This window comes from Mytilus californianus, unplaced genomic scaffold, assembly GCF_021869535.1.
Source record: "Mytilus californianus isolate M0D057914Y unplaced genomic scaffold, xbMytCali1.0.p SCAF_9, whole genome shotgun sequence".
Lineage (NCBI taxonomy): Eukaryota > Metazoa > Mollusca > Bivalvia > Mytilida > Mytilidae > Mytilus > Mytilus californianus.
This window is the reverse complement of record NW_026262745.1, coordinates 27340414-27357759: the sequence shown is the minus strand read 5'-3', so window position 1 is coordinate 27357759 and position 17346 is coordinate 27340414. Positions and strand designations below refer to the sequence as shown.

Here is a 17346-nt window from a genome sequence, read left to right as displayed (position 1 = left end):
AGTATTTCAATCCAATGCAAACTCTTCTGTTACCTGAAGAATTGACACTGCATTAATGAAAACAGTAAGCCAAGGTCATATTTCAACGTTGAAATAAATCTAGAGAGAAAGAGAGAGAAAAGAGAAATATGAGAAAGACATAAAAAACGTCCGCTTATAAAGTAAAATGATTGGATTCGATTTGCCTTTACAACAGTGTCGCCAAGTTGATGCTAATGTATTTTTCTATCTTGTTTCCAGTCAGACTGACATGATAGAAAACGTTTTAAGGAAATATTTATTTACACGTTCGTCAATTCTGTTGTTTTGTTTTGTCCAATGAAATCACATCTGAAGATTAGGCGTAATTGTTCTCGCTATGTCACGATAGAATAGAATTACAGAATTTGAATGTATAACGAACGTGTAAATGTTTTCGGAAAATATAATGGAATTTGAGAAAAGCGATTCGATTGGAATTCAATATTTGGAATCAAATACTGTTCTTCAAAATACACTTGTTAGCAAAAATAACGCATTTGTGAAGTAATGAGTGTTTGGACTAGACTTATATGAGGTAAATAATATTCAATCCTTCTTATTTTTTTTTTCATTTTACGACTTAAAAGTTTTAAACCTTTATATTCAACACAACATAAATTGGAAATTGTTTTGAATATAATTTGAAAATGTTCTTTTAATAGAAAAGGAAATAATTAACTTCCTGCATAGAAATAAGAAGATGTGATATGAGTGCCAATGAGACAACTGTCCATCCAAGTCATAATGTGTAAAAAGTATCAATTATTATAGGTCAAAATACATGTTTATTTATACAATTCTTATCAATCAAAGCCTAAGTGAATATTCGTACATGTATTCAAGTTAATTACCATTTCCTAAATAAGCATCCTATACTTTGACAGTAATAATGCCATTTACAAAGCAGCAAACTGGCGGCATCTCTTAATAAATATTGCCTTGAAGATTATAAATATACTTATATCTTTGCATTTCGTATTTTTGGTAAATTATGGACAACCGTGTTACTTTATTGGCTGGGTTGACGGGCGGCTGGCGGGGAAAAGTGGGTACCAGTTTTGTCTAATCAACTCCTCCTCCAGTTTTCAACCCAGATCTTTGAAACTTCAAACAAAGACGGAACACATATTGTGAACATGCTCTCATGGAGGAATTTTACCCAATATTTCAGAAAGGGGAACTTAGTAATTTTCAGCAAAAATTTACGAAACATGGTATCAGTTATGTGTAATAACTCCTTCTACAGTTTTCAACACACATTCCTGAAAATTCACAGAAAGCTAAGATTACACAAATGCCGACATTTTGCAGCAGAAATTGTGGGATTGTTTGAGGATTTATACTTTATCAAAAAAACCATACCAATCGATCTTATTAATAGGCGATTATGAAATCGAACAACATTTCCTATCTATATTTGTGAGTAGGAAACTTCTTAGAATCTTTTATCTGTACAGTTAGTTTTTCAGTTGTCTTTTCATAACTGTTCTATTTGTTTTCTGGATTTTGTGTAAAAAAATCACACATACGTCTTTAAGTGGGTTAGAAAAAGAACGAAGACAACAAAGGGACAATGAAAAATGATACGTAGAAGAAAACCCATAATAGCATGGCAAAAATCAAAACTACTACTAGGGGTGTTTTACGACCGTGACTGCCCAAGAGGGTCTCGCTCGACGAAAAAACAGACTCCAAAATACTACACAGAACAACTAAAGACTGAGCAACAAAAACACCACCAAAGTTGGGGTGATCTCATGTCCTCCGCAAGGGATAGCACATCCTGTTGTAGCATCCCTCGTGTTGTTCAACCTTCTCTTTGGCGTCTTCCATTTGTGTCGTCATTTGCTATTTGCTGCTGCACTTAGATGGGTAATAACTGCTTATAATTTGGTTTACCTAACTGTTTTATTTTCCAATATTTGTAAACCAACCTAAAAGTTGCTGATTGTTTACATAATATTTTGTTTGTGTGTCGATCGTTTTTTGTTATAGTGTTTTACTCGACCTGATTTAGGTTTCTAGATATGACGTTTTACACTCGACTTCATGGCACCTACTTAACCTCTCCGCATGCCACTAGTTTATGCCAACCTTTATAGCTTTAAAGGTTGTTTGCAGTGTTCTTAAGATGATTGTTTGTATATATATATATATATATATATGAGTAAAAGGAGTTTAGTGTATACGTCAATAATACATTCAAAGATACGGATCGTCCTTTATACACTAGTATTTTCATTGGATTTTTTTGGAGATTTCATGTCAGGTCTCCTTTAAATGCATGCAGCCAATCATTTTTTCAATGTTTTTGTTTACGTTGCAACTACGACTTCGTTACACTATATGATTTGTATACTATTATAGACACGATGTGTCGTCAATAAGTTTGTGATTGCTGTCTTACGCTCTTGGATCCACGCTTAAAAATGTGGAAACAATCCTTGTTACTTTAACGAGTAGCTTAATTTGTCCTAAAGGATAGATCTTACCAAACTGTGACAGGTTTATCGATATCACCACGAATGTTTAATTTCAAGTCAGTATAATTGGCTACATACAGTTCAGAAGAAAATCTGGTAATATCCATTGAACTGTTCCATCCTGATATGCCTAATAAAAGAGAAAAAAAAAATTTAAAATGAATTTACCCTTTGGCAGAGTTTCTCACATCCGATTATTGTAAAATTGCTAAAGCGCAACCATGCCGTTTTCAAGTAATGAGCTGTCTACTAGGTTTCCGTACCAGTAAATTGTTCACTGTAACTGAAAATGACTTTAGTATATAGGCAATTCAATAATGTAATTATTCATGGAAAATTACATAAATGTTGTCTTTGTTGTATTTCAGACGGAGTTTTAAGATGGAAACGAAGATAATTATTATCATTTTCCCGTTATTTACAAGTAAGTAAATTCGCTTTGTATTTTCAATATTTTATGGAATGAATTCTAATAGTGAATTCCAGTATTACAAATTTCAGCATTGCATTATTTTGTGAAAGATATTTTGAACATAATTGTTGCTGTAAATAGCTCTCAAACTGATAACGTTTTCTAAAGAAAACGATTTCTATGATTCTTCTTTTTGAGTTTTGGGAGGTGGCTTTCCTGGTGTGGAACTTGGATTTCTCTGATCTGATGCATAATGTTTTTTTATGTGCTACCTTGACAACGTTCAATTTCTGTATGTTACCTGTGGGAATAAGGTTGGTAGGTAAAATATGGTCGCTTTTAAAAAAAAAAATCTTACAAAATCAACCAAACATGCATCAGCCATTTTTATGTAATGATAAATTAAATTTATACATGAATGTTTCTATTTGGACCGTTTTGCGATCTTCCATTTGCAATATCAGAGCAACAGGAAATGTTGGGCTTAAAAGTCAATAGAAATTTAATATTCATACCAGATATTGCAAACAAATTATACATTAGATCATTGAAAAAAAAACGTTTGTTTATCCTGAATGTAAATAAGTGTATTGGTAACGCATTATATTTAAATGAACTGTTGAAGAGGGAATTTCGAAAAAAAATATCCCAACGGGTCTATATTTAATCGTTCACCGTGATTGCATTAGTAAATATATAAAAAAAAGTTAAGAGGTAGCTTTATAAAATTTTTAAGTATATTACTACTGAGAAAAAATAAAAAAATAAAGGGAAATGGTGGAGAATATAGAAATAAGAAGATGTGATATAAGTGCCAATGAGACAACTCTCCATCCAAGTCACAATGTGTAAAAAGCAAACAATTATAGGTCAAAGTACGGCCTTCAACACGGAGCCATGGCTCACACCGAACAACAAGCTATAAAGGTCCCAAAAATGATCAGTGTAAAACAATTCAAACAGGAAAACCAACGGTCTAATCTATATAAAAAACGAGAAACGAAAGGCTTCATTTGTTTCAATAATATGAATCGGTACATATTACAACTACTGAGAAATCTATGTGTAATAACAACGCTCTCATATGTATAGTGGCACTATTCACAATAATTATAATTTGATGCAAGGTGGACAATTGTCATGTATTGTTACACATGTCGACATATGTAACAAGTACCTTAAATGACACCAGTATCGGTTTTGGTCATATCGTGTGGTCGTATTAGGTCATACAGTTGAAGGATTAAAATTGGAGATAGTCTTTACCTCTCTTGTCATTTCATCTCCATCTACATTCAAAGGATTAATTCAGTCATCAGCTTAACAATGTTCTTTAGAGTAGACAAATATACAACATCGTCATTATTGTTTAAGACAAGAATGCTTTAACACAAAACTTAGAGATGCCTATTTTCGATGCAGATTTGTGACGACTTTTGTCGTAGGACAGACTTAATTCGAACATTTGTCATAAGACAGTTTTGTAAAACAAGCCCAGGACTTACCGGTTTTTTTTCTATCTTCATCTATTGCACGTAAAGATAAAAAAAGAGTCAATTTGTACCGAACACACTTTCGAATTGGGATAATTGTCAAAAGTGATTGGCGAAAAGTTTAATCAAATGGAACAATAACCGAAAATACTCCAGATCTTCTTAAAGACATCTCTATTGGCTTCTTTGTGATGCAAAAGTTACAAATAACAGACGATATCTGACATGCAAAACAAATTTATTGTAACCAAAGCTTTCAATAGCTTCTTTAATGGGACGAATTACGCAATATTCTGTAATTTTACTAACAAAACCAGGATAGTTTATTATCAACAGGTTGAGTAATTTGAGCTTGCTTTATGTAACTGTGAGCATTCTTTAGTACGACATAAATGAACAAAAAATAAATTGTGTTTTGATATAAATAATACCGTTACTTTAGAGTTGAGTGCTTTTCGTGTACTGTTTTTACTGTTCGATCTTTTGTGTACGTTTTGTTAAACTTCGGATCAGTATTAAAAAGGGAGGGTTGAGATCGAACATAAAATAGTTTAACCCCTCCAAATTTGTATGTGCCTGTCCCAAGTCAGAAACCCCACCAGACATGGTCGTTTGGCCTATCTTAATGCGTATCATACATATTGTCTATTGATTAAAACTCTATGTTGCTCTCTAGATGTCTTGTGGTTATTCTTTTGTCATTGGGTTGCTGTCTCAATGTAAGGCGTATACTCCACACCTTCTTTTATTCAGAACCACAAGGGTTGACTTTATATAGAAAAATGGTCATACATTGGTTTTCTATCGACCGAAAGTAGAATCCTTTCCAAAGTGTGCGTCCGTTTGACTCTGTTAGATGTATAAATACGCAGCCATGTCCGACCAAAACGGGGACGTTAAATCCGCAGCCTTATGTAGAGAGAGTCCAATATACCCTTATTTTCGAGTAGCATTCTAAAGTTCCCGCCCATCATCCAGGTCGACCCTACATTACAGGGCATACGTATTGTATTAATTGTCAATTTGTTCTCTTCCTCAACATAGATGAAGTATTTGCCACTGGACGTAAATCAGACTACAAACAATCAATAAATTAACCTATTTATTCAGTACACAAAATAATTGAATTTAGATGTTACTTTTGTTTAAAAAAATCAAACTTCTGTACGAATTTACCTAGGGCGCATATCGAAGTTTTCAATATAACATTGTCACTGAAAGAAAGCTGATGCGCGTAACTTAGTTTACTAAATTCTCAAGGTAGATGGTGCCGAAAACCGGTGAATAGAATTTTTGTATCTATAAAGTTAAGATCCAATCCGAATGAGTTTGGTTGCAGATGCTCAGGATTTTCAACATTATTGTATCTAAACGATAATGTCATTACTAATCTAGAAATAAAATTGTACATGTTTAAACGATTTAAGACAGTAGCTAACATTTGCCAAACTTCACACGAATTGATACTTATAATGCCTCCAATTTTCCATCACTTTGAATATCCTTGACATTGAAAATAAATATTGATTTTAATCTAGACCTACATGGTTCAAAAGAATATTTCTTCATAATTGCCGTAAAATACACAACTTTTTTTAATGAAGGCAGGGAAACATCTTTTAACCCAAAAACTTTTATATCTTAACAATTTTGAAGTCTTGATCCTCATTATCCATTACAAAAATAAATGGAAAATTTCTAAATTGAAAGAATAGAAAGATCTCTGTTAAAAAAGAATGTAAGATAATCAACAAATATTTACGATCATCTCCGAAATTCAGTTATTAATAGAATCACGACTTTAATTTCGAATATCTTTGCATTTTCACGATTTAAGTAATTTGTTCACATTATCCAATTTTGTAAAAGATTGGGTATTTTAAATATAAAAATCCTTACCAATAAGCAAAAATAGTTAAAAAAAATCTGTCAATTGACTGCAACGGGAAAATTAAAAACAACATTCTAGTCTATTTCCGCGTTTTCAGTCATATGATACTAATAACTTTGTGGTACGCACAGCCGCATTAACCCCTCTTTCTACACCCAATGTGAACCTTAAGGTTTCCGTGAATTAACATGAACATCTTTCTTTGGCTACTTTGCTGTACAAAGCTGTTCATGGTTTATAAGGGTACTCCCTGTTATCAGAAGGGGAATCAACGTCTAACTTGAAGAAAAAAAACGAACTTTTTTAGACATTCAAGTACACTGTCAGTTTCGAGAATCTTCAAAATTTAGTTGCCCTTGTCCTTGAAAAGTCATAAGTTTCAGTTTAATACGAGCATTATAGCATATTCTTGCTTTGAACATATACAATTTATCTCTTTGAGGAAAATTGTGCATTGTAAATCATGGAATCAGGAACATTTTTAAAACAAACAATTAAATAACCCGTTCCAAATTGTGAAAATGATAAAATATTGTAGTTACGAATTCCTTCGTCTTCTATGTTGAAATGCTGCCAACTGAAGTTATGCACATTTTCTCTCCCCTTCCCAAATTGAGTAAGAGACAGGATGATTTCATATCAGCAAGATAAGTACCTTGAGCTTGCTTTCGGTAGCTGCGATCATTTGTTTATTCATGAACTTGTACTGGTGTTTTTGTTATCTATCATACCGGTATTATAAAGTTAAGAGTTTTTTGTACTGATTTTATTGCACATTCTTTTGTTTACCTTTTGATATTCCTATGGTCGAGATTTAAATGGATAGGAAGTCGGTTTAAAAGAAAACTAGTTTAAACCTACTGCATGTTCATGTATGAAAATTAGGAGATGTGGTATGACTATCCATCAAAGTTAAAATGAAGTGGATGCAAGCAATTATAGGTAACCGTACGGCCTTCAACAATGAGATAAACCCATACCGTATAGTCAGCTATAAAAGGCCCCACTTGAAAAATGTGAAAAAAATCAATTGAGAAAACTAACTGCCTTATTTATAACAAAACATTTAATCATCATCGCCTCGAGCAATAGTTGGTATCTCAGGAACAACAAACTTGCTATTATTCTCATAACCAGTCAATAGGTGTATATTATTCACTTTGCAAAATGCTATACATGCATTTGAAACCCTATAATGACCCTAAATGTATAATTAATCATCGGGGTGATGAATCGAAATATGTGTAAGCCCCAATGACGTCAATTCAAATCAGTAACTAGCCATACTCCTTCGACAGCAAACATTGACAAATTTGTTACTTTTTGATGTAAATAACAATCCACGCGATTGATGCAGCAGCTATTATTGTGTTTATGTTAATTTGATGGGAATCTATTGGTTTGATTATACCAATCTATCTAATGTTTTGAAAGAGTTACATGTAAGGGTTATGTATAACCATTCATGTGATACATACAATTAATCCGATGGAAAGTTGCCACATTTTTGTTAAACGTAATTTTATAATTTAATTCTGTTCGCCTATATATTTTTTTTGTTTTAGTTGAATTTGAAACTTACAAAAAATCCCTTGTGACATAAGTAAACGAGATGAAAAGCTTAGATACATAATATGAATTGGAAAAAAATAGCTCTTTCTCGTAAATATGACCTTCTGATTAAAGCGTTTTTAGATTTTATCATGTGTGCAATTCAAATTTAGGCTCTGTGAATGTTGACAACATTTACCAAATAATCTAGGTTTAGAAAAAAATAAAAGAAATTATTTTTTTTTAAATAATGTCCAATTTTATGAAAAAATATTAGGGATTTACTTCAAATGAAAGAATTGAGTCCTATGAAAGGTAAAGACTTATAAGTAACAAAAAAAATATAGCCAGGTGTCATAAGTAACAATGAAAGATATAGCCAGGTGTCATAAGTAACAAAAAAAGATATAGCCAGGTGTCATAAGTAACAAAAAAAGATATAGCCAGGTGTCATAAGTAACAAAAAAAGATATAGCCAGGTGTCATAAGTAACAAAAAAAGATATAGCCAGGTGTCATAAGTAACAAAAATAGATATAGACAGGTGTCATTTAAATTGACCAAATGATTTATTAAGAATCGTATCATAAGCACCTGAGATCACCTCCGGTTTTTAGTGGGGTTCTTGTTGCTAAGTCTTTAGTTTTCTATGTTGTGTTTTGTAAACTATTATTTGGCTTTTGGTCTTTTTCGTTTTACCATGACTTTTTCAGTTTATTTTCAACTAAAGAATTGAATTCTCCTTAGGTGTCTCTTTTACATTTGATCCTTGAGAGGTTTTGAAATTCACGAATATCAGCCGACTACTTATAACAGAAACGTATTTTATATCAAAGTATTATGGAGAAAAAATACCTCACAAGTTCGTTTTTTTTTTGGAAAGAAGGGTTAATGTACAATGTAATGCCAACCAAAGACAACAAAATGCCTTATCAGTTTGTACTTTTAAGAGCATTAAAACTAAAATATTATTGAAGCTATAATATACACTGGCTTTTTTTAGATGTTTCTTATTGTGTGAATATTTTGTTAAATGATAATAATAATACTTTATTCCAAAAGCAAGTACAGTATAGGATATATATACAATTTTTGACAAATTAATTATACATGCACCATATCACATAAACAGACATCTACTAATAAAATGTTAACTACATTGAAATACATAAAAATCACTCTTATACAATACAATTTTAAGTATAACGCAGAGTATGAAGTTCATAAAATTGTTAAAAGTTAGCAGCGTTTCTCAGCTTATTTTAAGTATTTACCAAGATTGTTTAGTTCTTTAATATTTTGCACAGATAACAATTGTATCAATTTATAATTGATAAAAATAAAACAAACCATACCTAAACGTCTTAGTTTCATAAAATTGACAAGAAACCGGAATGTAAACTTTATGGTGGTTTTCTGAAAAATGAGGTTGTTGCTGTCCTTTTCAGTCGTATATATACATTTTGCAAATCCGGTGATCTTTTAAAGTTATCATTTCAAAATGTATTTTAAGGTAGATAGGGTGTCTTCCTCCATCTTTGATTTTGTAATACCTGAAAACAATCGGTCTAGATCTTTAATAGAATGTGCAAATTTTGAGAGTAGTAGGTAATTCATGTGTAAGAATTCTCATTTCAATATAGAAAATGACATGTTTTATCATATTTATGGTTGTATTTTTCAAAAAAAACAGAAAAATTTTGTTTGATTCAATTATTTCCAACTTTGAAACATAAGGGGAGGCAACTCAAATGTAAGGGCAGATAATTCAGGTAAAGGTACTTTTACAATAGAATGTGTTAGGAATTTACCTATTTTATTATGTAGCAAGAAAACGGGTCCGGTGACCCCATTTTTTCTTTTTCTTATCTGAAAGCATACTATTAAAGCTATCTTCTCATATTTTATCTCAAAATTCTATGGTGTAGTTTTCGTTTTATGGCAGAAAATTGGGTTTTCCATGCATAATCTATACAAAATCTGTTAATTTTGAACAACCTGTAGCGTGAAAATAAGCCCCGTGACCCATTCTTTTTATCATTTTTTTTTTAAAAAGCTTGATATAAACTACATTTTGGCAAATTATTTAAAAATTCTATGGATTATAATTTAGACACCCCATCTACCTTAAGTGTCGCGTGTAAAATAGCGCTAAATTAAAAAAATTACATCAGAGAGATAGAGAGAGAGAGATGATTTACGATTAAGTAAAAATTTATTTCAGAATGATGAACAAATGTAATTTAACTGAACTAAATTGACTGTTTATCAGGTATCGCTCCAACTACAGTAGCCTGTTAATTATGAACGCCTATCAGATACATGAATTATACGAATAAACGAGAATTCCTGTAAAACGAATCACTTGTCAATAATTTTCTTCGTCTAAATCGTGTTTTTTGCGGAACAAGATAACTTATACTGGTGTCATTAGGGATTTGTTGTCGTAATTCCTTAATTAGGCAATGCACGTAATACTTAACACAATGTCAAGAGAAGAAATTTTCTCTAATTTGTAACTTTCGCAGCTTATGAGGTTTTATCCACGTTTGATGTGTTTCTTGTTTTTCAATAAATCTTTCTCGATATTGCTTGCTCAAGAATGTAGGAATAACGTTAATGCAAAATCGATTGCAATTTCGTAACAATCTTTTTTTAAGGATTTGATGCTTTTAGGAGATTGAAAGTCGATCGGCTTGGGACATATGTCGACTGAGAAAAAGATTTGATATACAGGTTTAAATAAATCTCTAGCGTGACATTTACTTAACAGACAAGCGTTGTTGTTCAGGAACATTTCAATTACTTAGAAATGGCGCCTTTATTTAATTGAATTGTGAAGCTACAGCAGTTACACTATTCATTATATACTCTAATATGATTGAAATGTCACGGAGGAGTTTCTATGAGTTGGTGCAGATAATTTAATATAAGGTATTACAGTTCAAAATCAACTAACGCCATTACTTAAAGGTCAAATATTCTTTCTCAAAGACTTGTTCAAACGTCAGACATTTTTGTCTATAAAAAAGAGTTTGACGAGCGTGTATTCAAGTTATGTTGTTGATGAAATTATCAGTCAAACTGTATTTTTTTCTGAGTTATTACCGTTTTATCAAGCCAATTCATCTATAAGAGTAATCACATTCTTAAAATTTGTTTACTGAATATTCACATGTTTATTAAAACCCTCAAAGAATCACATCTTTCATTAAGACCCGTTTAGTTTATTTTCCCTTTTATAAAACTACGTACTTGCCTTTGTTAATAAAGTAAACTTATTGTTTTTCTTTCACCAGGTATTACAAGAGGACAACTATCAACTGACGATACGCAATTTGAATCCTCAAGTATAAGAGGTAAACGAACAATTGACAATGTTGTTCCAACAACAACTCGTTCAATGTTACCACACACATTTTTAACTTCAAACATCGAGCGTCAGACGCATCTTGAGGAGCTTAAGTCAACAAAAACAACTCTGGCAATGCCACTTCCGTCATCTACAATAAACATTTTTAATACACCCGGGGAACTAAACGCAACAACGATAAATAACAGAACAAACTCATTAATAGATTTAGTAGATCATTCTTCACAGATATCCTCCCACATGTTAACATCGCCAGTTATCCCATCAAACAATGAACCTGTTTCAAAAACTTCCACTATCAATCATAGCTCTTCAGTGACAAAACCGACAATTTTATCTGAAGAAAGTTTATCGGTGCAAAATGTATCTATTTACAACACGCCGAACATTTCGTCTGAAATACACAAAGAGACGACACACGCACATGTGTTACAAACGTCTACACGAGCACATGTTTTACAAACAACGACACGAGCACATGTGCTACAAACGACGACACAGGCACATGTGTTACAAACGTCGTTCAAGTCAGAGATTACGACAAGGCCGTTTCGGAATATTGACCGACCATCAAAGTCGTCAACTGAATTAATCAGTTCATTAGTTATCACGAGTGACAAAGGCGAAGATTTCACAAATGTGATAGGATTTTCTCCAGTGACATCACATTTAGAAACACAAGTGACTACAAAGAGTCATCTGTTATCTTCTACAGCTGCCCAGGCTATGGCAACGACTTCAATACATTTAAAAACTCAGAAGTTAAGACAACAGAGTGATTTTACATCAACAAGCGTGCCTATTGCATCTGTATCTTCAGTCGACATGACTCTCCAAAGTACACAAGCTACTGTTTCCTCACATTTAAGTTCTAAAAGTCACCTAAGTTTAATGTCTTTGTCATCCGTTGCCGCAATAAAAATGTTTTCAACCTCAATCATTACAAACGTTCCAACCAGCCAAACATCACTGATTCATTTAAGCTTTCCTAATAGTACTGTTAGTAAAACTATTCTTGGATCAACTATATCCAATTTATTAAACGTGTCGCATGCATCTTCCATATTTTCACATGGGCACATTACTATTCAACTTTCTTTGTCTTCACAATATCAGCAAATGACAACTTCTATAAACGAAAGAGTTAAAGCAACTGTAAAACCAAACTCACACAAGAAGACATTATACAATTTCAGTTTTGAAATTGAGTTTACCGGTGAATGTAAATCGTTAGAAAATAAAGAGGCATTGAAGGAAATTTGGGGCAGTCTGGTGAACATCGTTGTTGTTCAGTCAGGCACAAAAAAAATGAGTGTGGTACCGATAAATATATTATGTGGGCCTCTGCGTCTGTCATTTAATGTATATAACACAACACATAAAAACTTAACAGAAATTATTCGGACGATGATAAAAGATAACAACTTTGTCATAACAGTTCTCGCTGATAATAATAGAATGAATTTCAAAGCTATCAGAATATATCTATATACAGATCATGAAATTGGGTCAGAAATTTTCCTGATGGGATTAAACGAAGTTGATATCATTGTGATAATCTGCGCTACTGCCATCTCAGTTATTCTTGTATGTGCCGGACTAATAATTTGTGCCCGGGAATATTATCTTAAGAAAAGGTCACGATCTTTTACATTGTCATCATTCATGTCAAATGGATCAAATTCGTATGACTACACTCTTACAAAAATCCCGCGTCCAAATAGTTCTTACTCGGAGAACGGTGTCAGAATGAAATTGATGGATCATAAGGATAATCAGCGAGCGGCATTGCTTCCAATTGAAGAACAGGAAACTTCAGTGAGCGACATTCAGATAAGGGTGAACTCGAATGAGGATGGAATAGTTGTTGGCGTTACAGGAACCGGAACTAATACTCAATGTTATGAACAGTCACATGACAGTTCTAGTATTAACGGGGATCAGTCAGAAGAAAAATTATGCTCTAAAACAGAAGAACTTGATAAAAGTGTGGATAATCCTATATATTTTGCTGACGATGAGAGATTTATGAAAATATAATGTTATTAGGAATCAGCGGAAGAATGTACTTAGAATCCGAATGTGATACTTTCAGAATTTATGGATATGTTCTCGGATTGTGAATAAAAAATTTGAACGTTTATTTAATTATTTAAATGCACGAATGAATAAATGTTAGTATTAAAGTGTTAAAGAAGAAAAAAGACACGTGTAACTTTATACAAATGTGATTGATATTAATATGCCAGTCCTGGTAAAAATGAAACAAATGAAAATAAAACAAAGAATAGCATTACCTATGCTTATGTATCAAAAGAACTACTTCTAAAAACTTATAAAATCTACGTTAAAAGTCACAAGGGAAACCCTAATTTATTATGATTTTCAAAACGAGGTCAACAAATAAAGGAACTACAAGTTTAAACCATTGTCGTGACGTCAGCCTATTCATTTACCTTCGATTATTTTTCTAGAATCAACGCTTCCTAAATCTGTCTCTGAATTGAGCTCAACAAATTATATTCAATTGTTTCCTTTATGTGCCTAATTTTATTAAGTTTGAATTTGCAAATTTACTGATTTCTGTTCACTAATGGAATTAATTTAAAAACTTACCTTTATTTTGGTAATTTTAATATGCCTTCAATGGGAATCGAACCCCTCCTTGAAATCTGTTATGTGTGCCTGACATCAACGAAACCTCTCGGCTACCAATGGGTTTCAAATAGACGTGTTACGAAAAGGTATATACTCGACGCTGAGATTGACAAATTAGACTTTAAATATGGGGACTGTGTCAAAACACTTATTATCGATTTAAACCGGCAAAATGCGTGATGTTGACCAGCTATCCTACACTTAAATTATATTACTTTAGAACATCTTGTTTTACCTCGAACATGTTAATTTTTTTAATGATATAATTGCTTGTGATTATAAAAAAAATTATGACGACAGAGATGTACGTGTATATGCGTGTGGGCGGGAAATGGGGGGGGGGGGGGGGATATTGGTATTGCAAATATTCACTTCTAAATTGATAAAATTTACATAGTAAGTCAGTTTGAAATGTTTGATCGCAGTTTTTTGAAGTTTAATGTGTCACTCCACTAAACCCGCACATAGCACTGGAGTCTGGTAATTTTTGTTTTTTCTCTCATATTTCTCCATAGGCTTCCAATGACTTTTAAAATCTTTAAGGGCCTACACTCCGATAATAATTTAATCTTTCTGCTCTTGGTTTGGCTCTAAGTTTTTTAATTTTACATGAAAATAGTATTTGTCTTTAGTCTTTATATTAGTTTTATGCTTCGTGCCGATCGTATGAGTCAGTTCATTTCCAACCAATGTTTACAGTTTGATCTTACGTTGTGCTGTCACACCACTGCACTAGGTTAGGTGAGGGATGCATTACCATGTTTAACCCAGCAACAAACTGTTATTCAGTCGTAGTCGTGAGTTGGTGTCTGATATTTGTTTTCAGTTTATTTTTTTGTCATAAATCAGGCCGTTTGTTTTTTCGTATTTTTGGCCTTTATAACTTTTATTGTTGAAGGTTGAACGATGACCTTTAATTGCTTTAATAAGCTTTATTTGGACTCTGTTGGACAATTATCTAATTGGCAATCATACCACATCTCCTTATTTCATATATAAAAAATGACAATGACAGGATATGGCTTCTTCCAATTTTTTAACGCTTACGTCTGGGCTCAGGATGGCCAAACCGGGTGAAACAGATTTAGAGAAAAAGGCCAAAGACAAATATCGACCAAGAAGAAGGGAAATTAATAAACAAAGACAAACCAAGACATATAAACTGACAATTCCACACTGAAACGAGAGACACATGAGAAAAACTGACCTCGTAAAAACTGGAACAGACATTCTCAGATATTCTCTGAAACTGCAATGCACCAATATAAAAAAGAAGATGTGGTATGATTGCCAATGTGACAACTCTCCACAAGAGACCAAATGACACAGAAATTAACAGCTATAGGTCACCGTACGGCCTTCAACAATGAGCAAAGCCCCGCATAGTCAGCTATAAAAGGCCCTGAAATCAAAAATGTAAAACAATTCAAACGAGAAACCTAACGGCCTAATTAATGTACAAAAAATCAACCAAAAACAAATAAGTAACACAGCAACAAACGACAACCACTGAATTACAGGCTCCTGACTTCGGACAGGCACATACATACAGAATGTGGCGGGGTTAAACATGTTAGCGGGATCCCAACCCTCCCCCTCACCTGGGACAGTGGTGTAACAGTACAACATACGAACTAACTATAAAAATCAGTTGAAAAAGGCTTAACTCAGATGGATACAAATAGAAATACATATAACAAAAATACCGAGTGGACGTGAACGGGTACTTGTACATCCCAACAATAAAAAGACATTAAGTACAGATCTGAGGGTACTCGCAGTTACTGACAGCTAGTTAAAGCCAATAACAACTAATAAAAAAATTCATGCATCTAAGACTAAATTATCAATCAGTACACATCCAACATCCAATGGATTTATTGCGAAGACGTCATAAACAGTCAGAGAAAAACATATTACGACATACGGCAATGCCAAGATACAGGAGTCGACAGATTGTAGATCCATGAAAGTGCATATTATGTATATAACAATAATATTTAGTTTGCTTTTAATTTACTGATAATAAAATCAATATTAATACCAATAAGAACAATATTCAAAGATCTAGTGACAGTGTTGAATTGGTAACCTTTTAGAATAAGTTTATTTAAAGGATCGATAAGTTTACCAGGATCGTTTCTAAATTTCCGAGTACGGTAAACAACATCTCCGTAAAAATGAGGATGTGCTATCCCGTTTGAGATAAGTTTTCTACAGGTACAACCGAACTTCAAAACCAAATCTTTATATCTATGGAAGAATTTAGTAAAAGTTTTAAGTAATTTGTGGTAACGAAATCCCTGACTTGATAATTTACCAGTAATACATAGATTACGTTCCTTAAAATCTAAAACGTCACAATAGACCCGGGCATATCGAACGATTTGTGAAATATAAACACCATAATATGGTGCCAAAGAAACATCACCATCCAAAAAAGGAAAATTAACAATATGGAACGAAAAATCGTCCCTTTTGTCGTCAATTTTAGTGCGAAATTTCCCGTGTAAAACTGAAACATCTCAATCTAGGAAAGGACAGTTATTAGCGTTTACATTTGATTTATTTAAAGTAAGTTCCTTAGGGTAAATTTCGGCAGTATATTTAGAAAATTATTGATTATTTAACGAAAAAATATCATCAAGATATCGGTGTTGTTGAATTTATCAATTAAATGCAATTTAGACGGGTCTTTACTGAGTTCGGTCATAAACTGTGATTCATAACAGTACAAAAACAAGTCTGCTATTAAAGGGGCGCAATTAGTGCCCATAGGAATACCTGCAATCTGTCGATAACTTTGTTGCTGAAACGTACATAAATAATATCAAGGAGAAACTTAACAGCTTCAATCATCTCATCACACCTCCAGTAAGTATATCTAGCATATTTACCTTTCTCAGTTTGAGAACACGGATCCCGCAAAACCTGGAATGGAGTTCTAAAATATTCTCTGCAATGCTCAATATTTCACGTTTAAACTGGATATGTATAGTAGGTCCTTATACCAAAATATATATGCTAGCAGAGATATGATTTACATATACTCAATTCTTTCTTGTTATGAACATATGTAGTTAATGGAAACAAACATTGCAGATATATTCCCGAGTGGGTATTCAACAGGTTATTATATGTTCATTTTAACCGAAAAATCACGAAGTTTCAACCTCTTCGCAAAATATTTCCAAAATGAATTAAATAAAGGCGGGTGGGCATGTTCTGCATGTGAATATATTACATTTATTGTGCAAAGTTTCAAAGCCGTTAGGTTAAAAACTGTGGAAGGAGTTTATCACACAAAATGGATACCCTCTTTTACCGTTCGCCTCAATGCCTATCGGCCCACCCGCAAGATCTACATGTACTTTCATAATAACATATACTAGTAATAAGTTTTGCATCTTTTGTAACCCGTTCAAAATTTTGTCCTCTAGTTAACACCTCTTAAAATGAAAAGGT

General features: G+C 32.8%; 1 protein-coding gene across 2 annotated transcripts in view; it reads left to right on the top strand.

Moving 5' to 3' along the window:
• The window catches only part of LOC127716239 (mucin-6-like), a 29729-nt gene extending 16363 nt beyond the window's left edge, over nucleotides 1-13366 (top strand). Inside the window, exons 1-3 of one of the 2 annotated variants that reach the window (XM_052222363.1) lie at nucleotides 463-556; nucleotides 2873-2928; nucleotides 11150-13366. In XM_052222363.1, the coding sequence (XP_052078323.1) occupies nucleotides 552-556; nucleotides 2873-2928; nucleotides 11150-13263 (2175 nt within the window). In that variant the 5' untranslated portion in view covers nucleotides 463-551 and the 3' untranslated portion in view covers nucleotides 13264-13366. Of the gene's footprint in view, nucleotides 1-462; nucleotides 557-2872; nucleotides 2929-11149 lie in introns of those variants that run through there. The other variant, XM_052222364.1, reaches the window with a different exon arrangement.
• The last annotated feature ends 3980 nt before the right edge of the window (nucleotides 13367-17346 follow it).